General features: G+C 37.9%; 1 protein-coding gene across 1 annotated transcript in view; it reads left to right on the top strand.

The window, feature by feature from the left end:
- The window catches only part of LOC104746853 (protein DETOXIFICATION 19-like), a 20005-nt gene extending 9948 nt beyond the window's left edge, over positions 1-10057 (top strand). Inside the window, exons 6-7 of the mRNA XM_019236903.1 lie at positions 9629-9747; positions 9838-10057. Coding sequence (XP_019092448.1) covers positions 9629-9747; positions 9838-9942 — 224 coding nt within the window. The 3' untranslated portion in view covers positions 9943-10057. The remainder of the gene's footprint in view (positions 1-9628; positions 9748-9837) is intronic.

Here is an 11172-nt window from a genome sequence, read left to right as displayed (position 1 = left end):
CAGCAGCCACAACAGCAGCAGTAGGATTTGTAGGCGCCCTACCTCTAACTCTACCTCTACCTGTACCTCTACCTATACCTCTACCTCTACCTCTACCTCTACCTCCACCTCTACCTCCAGCCGCAGCTACTTCTTTAGCCTGCTTTGCCGCAGCTACTTCTTTGGGCTTCTTTAACGCAGCTACTTCTTTGGCCTTCTCTGCCGCCTCTAACTCTTTGGCCTCCTCTGCCGCCTCTAACTCTTTAACATTTCTCCTCGTGGAAGGCCGTCTTTTCGTATCAGCTGGTCTCTTAGTAGCTGGAGACTTCTTAGCATCTGGAGAAGTCAAATAGTTCTTTTCCTGTATATTAAAATTATAATAACTCAGCCTAAATATTCTGAAAAATCAGCCATAAAACAAAAATGAATCAGACATTACCTTCTCTCCCGCCTCTAACTCTTTGGCCTTCTCTGACGCCTCTAACTCTTTGGCATTTCTCCTCGTGGAAGGCCCTGTTTTCGTATCAGCTGGTTTCTTAGCAGCTGGAGACTTCTTAGGAGAAGTCAAAGAGTTCTTTTCCTGTATATCATAGCGAAGACAATTAAAATTATAATAACTCAGCCTAAACATTCTGAAACATCAGCCATAAAACAAAGATAAACCAGACATTACCGGCTCTCCCGCCTCTAACTCTTTGGCCTTCTCTGACGCCTCTAACTCTTTGGCATTTCTCCTCGTGGAAGGCCCTGTTTTCGTATCAGCTGGTTTCTTAGCAGCTGGAGACTTCTTAGGAGAAGTCAAAGAGTTCTTTTCCTGTATATCATAGCGAAGACAATTAAAATTATAATAACTCAGCCTAAACATTCTGAAACATCAGCCATAAAACAAAGATAAACCAGACATTACCGGCTCTCCCGCCTCTAACTCTTTGGCCTTCTCTGACGCCTCTAACTCTTTGGCATTTCTCCTCGTGGAAGGCCCTGTTTTCGTATCAGCTGGTTTCTTAGCATCTGGAGACTTCTTAGGAGAAGTCAAAGAGTTCTTTTCCTGTATATCATAGCGAAGACAATTGAAATTATAATAACTCAGCCTAAACATTCTGAAAAATCAGCCATAAAACAAAGATAAACCAGACATTACCGGAACTTTTGGTGGACCTTTTGATGTCTGAAGTTCCTGTCCATGTCCCAGGTTATTTAGTTCCTGTCCCATTTTTAAAGTCTGGTCAGTCGTGCTCTTTGAAAGCACGAGCTCTTTCATCTGTTTGAGGTCCGTCTCAAAAGATCCAAGCCTGGTTTCAATCCTTTCATCCATCTTCTTCTCCAGATTCGCCGATACATTTTCAATGTTCCTATCAACGGTGTCAAACCTTGTGTATAACTTAGAGATCAATTCGTAGAGATCATCTTCCCCAGCATCTTCCTCCTCACTTACCTTTTTTCCTTTCTTCTTCCTCTCCTGTGCAACTCCTTCACTAGTTTCCTGACTGTTGGAAACTTTCATCTTCTGAACTTTCCGCTTCTTTGCGGGAGGAGATTCAGACTCAACAACTGCTTCAGCTTTCTTTTTCTTTTTCTTCTTATCACTCCCCTTAACATCCCAAAAACCTTTAACAAACGTATTCAGATGTATGTCTTCGATCAGGCGATCGATTGCTGGGTCGTCTTCTTCTTCTGGCCACGAATGAAATAGCTCGCAGCCATTTTCCTTCATAACCATATTAATCACACGCAGCTGTAACATAAGAGATTATGAAACCCATCAGTAAGTTTTAACTCAGTCATTACTAATGAAAGCATAAATCAGTCATTACTAAAACATAACTCAGCCAACACTAAAGCATAAATCATCCATTACTAAAACATAACTCAGCCGTTACTAAACAATAACTCAGCCATAACTACATCATAACTCATCCATTACTAAACAATCACTCAACCAGATATAAACCTTACCTCACCAAGCGCTTTGATCTCTTCAGCAATTGCGGTTTCCAGCGATGAACGTGTACGGTTTCCACCCCATTGAAGCATCGGTATGCCACCATCATTAGCTGATGCATTCCCAAACCGTTCTCCAAAGCATTTGATGGACTCATACGCCCAAGCCTGTAACACGGGTGTAAACCCACTGAGGGTGTACGACTTTCCCGTAGGGTTCAACATCTTTATGGAATCAACAAGAGCTTCAAATGCTGACCGACCCCACGGATACGTCTTCATTGCTTCATCATCAAAAACTCTTTTGGCACTTTCATATGGAATTCTAGAGTTATGATGCAAACCATAAAGTCCAATGTGTTGAAGAAGCAACAGCCCCAACCATTTACGATGATCAAGGTTAACCCATCCCCGGCACACTTTTAATGCTTCCCTGAGTTCAAGTAGCGTTGGACCTGCCCCACCAGGCACTTTCAAAAGTCTGAAGAAATCTTTGTGTTCCTCTTCAAGTTCAAACCGTTCAGTAGGCATTGGGTCTATGTTTAACCCCGTCAGAAAATGAAACTCATTCAACCCAAACCTGATAGGTTGACCGCCGACCACAAACCAAAGCTCCTTCTTATGTACCCTTAACTGGTTACATAGTAGGAAATGAACAACCTTACCAGACCAGACGAATTGGCTATCAACTAGCTTAGAGATTATTCCAATAGGTACTTTCTTCGTTTCTTCCCACGCATCCAGTCCTATTGATTCCCTAATCTGAGGGAATTCTTTCATCCTGAAATTTGTGTTTATATCTCTAGACTCTATTTTAGCGTATAGTCTTGGGGGGTAATCCCTTGCTTGTTCTTCAGAAGAAATAATCACCATCGACATCTGTTATAGTTCATAAGTAAATCATAAAATGAATCAGCCATAACATAAAACAAACTCATACACAAAGCATAACATAACTCAGCCACAAACACATAACTCAGATCTAAAGCACAAAATATCTCAGTCACAACTCATCCGTCAGCAAAATAAAACAAACAGTAAATCAGCCATCGAATCGAATAAATCTAACAAATCAGCCATAAACCCTAAAATAACTGAGCCGCAACATAAAACAAAAAGTAAATCAGCCATCGAATCGAATAGATCTAACAAATCAGCCGTCATTAACAACGGCGACAATCAGCGGTAAATCATCGAAAAAACCCACATTCAGCCGGAAAACTCGAAACTAAACAGTCGACACATACCGGATAGACGAAGACGAAGAAGACGAAGAAGACGAAGAGAGAGAGAGAGCCAATTGAAGAAACAGAGTGCGACGACGAAGAAAGACGGTGAGAGATGACAGTGAGAGATGACGGCGAGAGATGACGGCGGGAGATTGACGGCAAGAGAGTGGACAATGACAGTATCGCCGGCGACGAGAGACGAGAGTTTCGATAATTTTTTTTTCTCGCGGTTTGTGAATAGTTAAAACTATTCACTTTCCCTCTCTTTGATATAAACGAGAGAAAACAAAACTGTGGATCTTAAAAAAACTGCTTAATGACGTGTTAATTCATATCTGATGTGTATTTTAATTTGTTGATGTGTATTTTTTTTTTTTTACTCAAATTCGGAAAACAAAACCCAAGGGGTAAATTGTAATTACACCCAGGGCACTAAACATTCTAGTAATTTTCAAAAGATTTATAGATTTGAGTAATAAACCAACTTTTGGATAACATTTGAGTAATTCTTTCTTCTCCTTTTGTGACTTAGACAGTTTTAGGTTGAGCTCCATTGGCACTTGTGTCGAGTTGCAACCGTCCATTCCTGTATCACACAATATCTTGTGTGCATATCTCTCTTGCTTCAGACTGATCCCACTTTCTTGTTGATGTACTTCAATCCCAAGATAATAGGTGAGCCTTCCTAGATCACTCATCTCAAATTTGGTTGCCATTTCTTCTTTGAATTCATCAATTGATCTCAATGAAGAACCCGTCACTAGCAAGTCATCAACGTATACAGCTACAATGAGAAGATTTTCTTTGTTGCTTCCTAGATACAGAGATGGTTCCTTCGAGCAACGGTCAAAGTTCAGTCCCTTGAGTATGTAGTTGAGCTTAGCATTCCAGGCTCTCGGTGCTTGCTTTAACCCGTAAAGCGCTTTTCTCAATCTATAGACTTTATGCTCACTTACGCAAACCACGAAACCTTCAGGTTGACTCACATAGACTTCCTCCTTTAAGTCACCGTGCAAGAATGCGGTTTTGACATCGAGGTGATGAATCTGCCAACCTCTTGAAGCCGCTAGAGCAATGATAAAGCGAATGGTTTCCATACGAGCTACCGGAGCGAACACTTCGTCGTAATCAATGCCATGTTTTTGAACGTAACCTTTAGCTACTAATTGCGCTTTATGCTTGTTGACACTCCCATCAGAGTTGCGTTTGATCTTGAAGACCCATTTGAGACCAATTGGCATAACACCTTGCGGAAGATTAACTAAGCTCCATGTTTGATTCCTCTCAGTAGACGAAATCTCATCCTCACACGCCTGTATCCAAATTCTGTGTTCTTTAGCCTCGCAAAAATCCCAAGGTTCATCATCAATCACGGTCAGAAGTCTCTCACATTCTATCTCAGCAACCATAATATAATCGTTTGTCCATGCGGGTTTCATTCGAGGTCTTGTTGATCTCCGCAGTGAAACGATATCACCCAAATCTTCTACTTCTTCTGTGTCTTCATCGCTTTCATCTTCACTAGCACATTCTTCTTCTAGAACATCATCACCTTCTCGATTTTCACCATCAATTTCTTCTACTTCAGAGGTAACAATTTCTCTCTCGTTACTACCAGTTTTTCCTGCAACGATGGAAGTTCCACATTCCTTGATGTGTTCTTCTTCCTTATCGTTCCAGAACCAGCTCTTGTTTTCATCAAAGATTACATCACGAGACACACATATCCTCTTAGTTGCGGGATCAAAAAGACGATAAGCTTTTGAACCGGGCTCTGTTCTTAAATGTATCAGGATTCTCGACCTGTCATCAAGCTTCTTTCTTCCAACTGCTTCAGTTCTCGCATAGCTCAAACACCCAAAAACTCTTAGGTGTTCAACATTTGGCTTCTTCTCTCTAAGCAGTTTATACGGAGTCGTACCAATGGCTGATCTTGTTCCAACTCTATTTATCAAGTAGGTAGAGTGCCTTACAGCTTCTCCCCATAAGTAGTTAGGTAGACTCATGTGTTTTTAGATGCTTTGAATCATCTCCATAAGTGTTCTGTTTCGCCTTTCAACCACACCGTTCTGTTGTGGAGAATATGGTGCGGTCAGATGTCCTTTGATTCCAGTCTCATCACAGAATCTCTGAAACTCATGAGATGTAAACTCTCCACATCTATCGGTTCTGAAGGTCTTGACCACAGCTCCAGGTTCTTGCTCAACAATCCTCTTGAATGCTTTAAACTTGTCTAAGGCTTTGCTCTTCTCTCTTAAGAGGATAGTCCACATGTATCGTGAGTAGTCATCAATGATCACGAATACATACCTCTTATGAGATGGAGTTGACGGCGTGATAGGACCACAAAGGTCTCCATGAATGAGTTCGAGAGCCTTAGAAGCTCGATACTGAGTTGATTGTGGGAAAGATTGTCTTGCTTGCTTGCCAAGTAGACACGATGCACACATCTCCCTTTCGACTGCGATCCTTGGTATGCCGAACACTAGTTCTTTGTTGATCATCGTCTTCATTGTTTCAACATTAATGTGACCCAAACGTGCATGCCATTTAGTTGATTCAGTCGAAGAAGCTAACTGCAGACACTTGAGATTGTCAACCTCCAGAGCAACTTTATACAACCGATTCCTTGATCTGGTAGTCTCTATTAGTAAGCCACCCAGTCGGTCATAGATTCTCAATCTATCCTCCTTCATTCGCACCTCACAACCTACTTTAGTGGCTTGTCCAAGACTTATAATATTGCTTTTTAGATTCGGTATGTAGTAAACATTGCTCAGCACCTTCTTATCTCCGCTTGCGAACACAAAACGTATCGAGCCTTTTCCTTGTATTTTGATACGTGAATCATCACCAAATCTCACCATTCCCAGAATTGTTTCATCTAGACTCACGAAGAACTCTCGATTTCCACTCATATGGTTGCTGGCACCATTGTTGAGATACCACACGTTCTTTGTGTCAAGATCAGATTCGAACATGCTTGGTTTTACCTTTTTCTCATTCAAGTAAATTGCTTCATGCATCATTAACTCATCAGCTTCTTGAATCTCTTCGGTCGTCTTCTTCTCTTGAGTCTCTTGAAGCTTTGACAGCCGATCGGGACAATTAGAAGCATAATGTCCCACCTTATCACATCGATAACACGTTATTGATGATCGATCTCTTTCTTTGTCTTGTGACACATGACCATAACTGTAACGACCACGACCTCTTCCTCTCCAGCCTCCTCGACCTCCTCGTCATCTTCCCCTGTTTCCACTATTTCTCTCTTGAAAATAGCTTTGGGAATCAGAATTTGCATACATCAATTTTTCTGGATCTTCCGTGTGCTCCTCTTCTTCTTCACAAATTCTCTCTTTGTATGCTTTGAGTTGCCCAACAATATCTTCAAAGCTAGTACTATTTAAATCAAGTACTTGCTCGAGGGAAGCTACAATTTGTATGTATTTCTTCCGTGGTAAACACTTCAAAATTTTCTTCACAAGCTTTGTTTCCTCGATAGTTTCTCCAAGAGAAGCATATTTCGAAGAAATTTCTGAAAGTTTTCCTACAAACACATCGATAGTGTCTGTTTTTCTCATCTTGATCTTGTCAAATTCGGCCATCAATGTTTGTAGCCTAGCCTCCTTTACCCTTTCAACTCCAATATGTCTTGATTTGATTGCATCCCAGACTCCTTTGGATGTATCAAGATCTCCTACTTGTAGTATCAACGACTCTAGGATAGACTGAAATAACAGAGCAATCGCCATGTCGTTCTTCTCTTCATCCTTCGTGCCTAGATCAATCGTCTCCCATACCTTATTAACCTTTAAGGCAATCTTCATTCTCATTGACCAAACAGTGTAGTTTGAGGAATTCAGCATCGGACACTTGATAGAGGAAGGTCCCGTCTCTTTAGACTTCAGGTCGCCATCTTCAATCTTCTTGACATCGGCCATGGTGATCTTCGTACACAGGTTGGGATCCTCCTTAGGCTCTGATACCAATTATTGAATACACAAGAACTCTTAAAGAAATATCTCTTCTTATTGATCTCTCTCTCTCAAGGTAAAAATAGCTCAAAATCTTACAACCTAAAGCAATACCACAACTCGGTATATATGCTTTTCCTCAAGACTCATAAAAATAGAAACAATTACACAAATGGAAATTTAACATAACTCGATAACTTCCTATTCTCTTAAGATACGTATATTTAGATTGCTCCTAAATATACTTAGCTTGAACCCTAATTTACTTCAAGATTACAACAGTCTCTTGCTGACCACGTCTTTGAAGTTTTAACTATACTCGCTGTAAATGGGGACAACGTACATAAATAGTAGTAATTGTGTTTCGTCGTTTTCTATTAATTGTATTAATTAGAGTGAGACACATCAAAAGATTTTCATCAACTTTTCAAGGGCTTCAATAGTTGTACTTGTGAATTTCAGATCATTTGTGATTCTAGTACCAATTCTAGTTTTCATATCGTAACACAGGTTATTCATTGTAGACACTAAATCCAATGTTCAAACTTTCGTGAGGTTATTACTGATCATGAGCTGCCTATTATTATTTATGTTATAAATATGTTCTTATAACAAGTGAAGTAAACAAATGTTTAGGTTGATTAATCAGTTTGACTGTTGACTGAGTAAAAATCACGGTGGCCGGCTAGATGACCAAATTTTGAATTTTCCTTAATTAATTAACTTTCATTATAAAGATAGGATGGTTGGAATATTTCACAAAAACATTTTGATGTGTCATATATGTAGCAAGAAACTAATTATGTGTGTCTTTGAATTCATAGAGTTTGTATATATTTTTGTTAATACTTCTGTAAAATACTTATTAATAAAGGCAATTCTCATAAATACCATGGTTGTTTTCTTTCAAAAATACCAGTTAATAAGTTAAGAAAGAAATGATTTACTAATCATATTCATATCACAATATTATGCATCATTTATTTTGAAAATGTATAGATTTCCACACATTTTCCCTTCCATTATATAATAAAGCTATTTGATAAAAGACAAGTAGAAAACACGTTGTGTAATAAACACCTTGAATACTCCTTCTTCAGTTCACCTTTAATGGCCGATCCCACGACGAGCTCTCCGTTATTGAATGACCATGAAGGTGAAGGAGATGATAGAGGAAGGAGAAGAACATCAACTTGGGTTCAAAAACTGGTCGATGTGGAAGAAACAAAGGCTCAGATTATTTACTCTCTGCCAATGATATTAACCAATCTTTTCTACTACTGTATTCCTATGACTTCTGTGATGTTCGCTTCTCACCTCGGCCAACTCGAGCTCGCCGGTGGCCACTCTGGCCAATTCTTGGGCCACCGTCACCGGTTTTGCCCTCTTGGTATCAGTGATCCTTTTTCATCAAGCATAAATTACTAAACTCCACTTTTTTCAACTCAATGATAGACTCCAATAGCTACATCTATTTCATTGTGGATAGCTTTTCCTTTCTCTCGGAACTTATGTGATGATTTCAGACAAGTTTAAGGAAACGTGGACTGGATTCTCGTTGGAATCAATCCGTTATGTAGTACTAAACTTGACATTAAGCATCCCTTCTGCTGCTATGGTATGGTAAGTCACATCAATAACTTTATCTGTTTTTGACCACGATATCTAGCCTAGTGCTCATAGCAAAATATATATATATATATATATGTAGCCTAGTGGTTTGTGTTAGTCACTATAATCACACCCCGGCCCGGGGTGAAAACCTAATAGTCCATATTGACAAAAATATAAATAAAAAGTTGAATAAGCATGTTAAGCTTAAGAGACTATATTGTTGCAACAGTTTGGAATATTGGGTGTTCGAGATTCTTGTGTTCTTGGCAGGAGTGATGCCAAATCCAGAAAATAATACCTCTTTGGTAGCTATATGGTAAGTTTTTTTTTTTTTTTTTTTATTGATAATTTTAAGTTAGTTAATGTTTTGTATAACATAAAAAAGTGGTATATTTTTTGTAATGTTATATATATTCAATGTCAACACGGAATCGATTAGCTACATGTTAACATACGGAGTTAGCGCAGTTGCAAGGTAATTTGCTCATCTTTTCAAATAGTTCAAAAATACTTTGTATTCATCTTGTATATATATGAATATTGTTTCGAAAATGTAAAAATATTGCAGTACGCGTGTGTCCAATGAACTTGGAGCTGGAAATGTAAAAGGCGCAAAGAAAGCAACTTACGTGTCCGTTAAGTTGTCTTTAGTTCTTGCTCTTGGCGTAGTGATTGCTATACTTGTAGGCCATGATGGTTGGGTTGAATTATTTAGCGATAGCCTTGAGATTAAAGACGAGTTTGCATCATTGAGATTCTTTCTTGTTGCCTCTATAACTCTTGATTCGATCCCAGGTGTTCTATCAGGTAATAAAGACCAAAGAATGCTTCTTTTTTTTTTGAATCATCAAGCGCGAAAATTAAACTCATTTATTTTGATTTATACAGGAGTTGCAAGAGGATGCGGATGGCAGTGTTTAGTCACGGTTATAAATTTGGGAACATTCTACTTAATTGGAATGCCAATTGCAGCCTTTTGTGGTTTCAAGTTAAAGTTTTACGCCAAGGTAAAATGCTTCACTCTCTTTTGAGATTGATAAAGTTTTATTGTTGCCTTTTGATTCATTACTTTGATATTGTTTTTTTGGTGAAAACAGGGTTTGTGGTTTGGTCTGATATGTGGAATGTTCTGTCAATCCTCATGTCTCTTGCTTATGACAATTTTCCGAAAGTGGACAAAGCTGAATGCTGCCACGGTCTGAAGCCCATTTCTTTTCTTAAGCAATATAAACGAACTAGGTAAACAACCCGCACATAGTGCGGATAAATCAATTCGAATAAAATTATTATGAGTAAAATTATTATTTGAGATCTAAGATTCGGTTGTATAAAACAAAATATGTAACTAATTTTTTATTATAATTCAAATTTGTGACTATTTTGTGTAAAAATACATTTCACCCGTGAAATATTTGAATGTATAAAAGAATTTTAACGTGGTGGAGAAATTTGTATGGATTTTATTTTAATAAAATATGAATAATTATCAATTTTCGAAAAATAATTTGTTGTTTTTTAAAGAATAGTTATATAGCTTCAAATTAAATGGCTACAAATAGTTTTAATTTATTTAATGAATTTTGATTTAAATATATAGTGACATAGATGTAATTATATAATTAATGAGGATTATTTGTTGAAATGTGCTTCGAACTCTCTAGCGACGACACATGATTATTTTTTCAAGAGTGCTTCTCTATTAATATATAGGAGATATAAAAAAAGATGGACACTCTTGCATTAGTTTTAAAATTGGGAAATTTAAGAGATACGCATGTAATACACCATGCAACATCTGAAATATTATACAATAGTTAAGAGAGTCAGCGGATGTATAATGGTTAGATTATGCAACCACTAACGATATAACTATCAAATATCAAACAACATGATGCTATCTAATTGTTTTTGTATTTTCAAGTTGCCGTATTGGATATGTATATAGTTCCACGTGAATGAGATTTGATTAACTTTCTTAATGCGCACATTTTTAGTTACGAATATGATTAATAATACATGATAAACCTTATTTCTATATACTATAGGAACCTCCACTAATAAATGCAGATCTAGAGGCAAAGTCGTGACTACTATTATTGTATCATAGGGGGTATTGGTTACCGTCGACGACAGAGAATGCTAGTGCGCAAGGCCTTTGAGCAAGTACTTGTGCAAGAAAACAACTTATTTTTTTCCGGTTAGTATTTGGCTGAGAGTAATAATACATCTAAAGCACAAGTATGAAAATGTTTGGACAAGAGGCCCTGATGTCGATTTTGGATTACGTGAACCATTTGACCAAACTAATATTTTCTAAAAATGTAGCCGTTTAGTTAGATTTTTTTTTTTTTTTTTTTTTTTTTTTTTTTTTTTTTTTTTTTAAAAAAANTTATGGTGGCTGGACTGCCTTGCTATTTACTTTGTAGGGTTGG

The sequence above is a fragment of the Camelina sativa genome, chromosome 15 (assembly GCF_000633955.1).
Source record: "Camelina sativa cultivar DH55 chromosome 15, Cs, whole genome shotgun sequence".
Taxonomy (NCBI): domain Eukaryota; kingdom Viridiplantae; phylum Streptophyta; class Magnoliopsida; order Brassicales; family Brassicaceae; genus Camelina; species Camelina sativa.
Note: the sequence above shows the minus strand (reverse complement) of the source record. Positions and strands in the feature narration are given on the sequence as shown.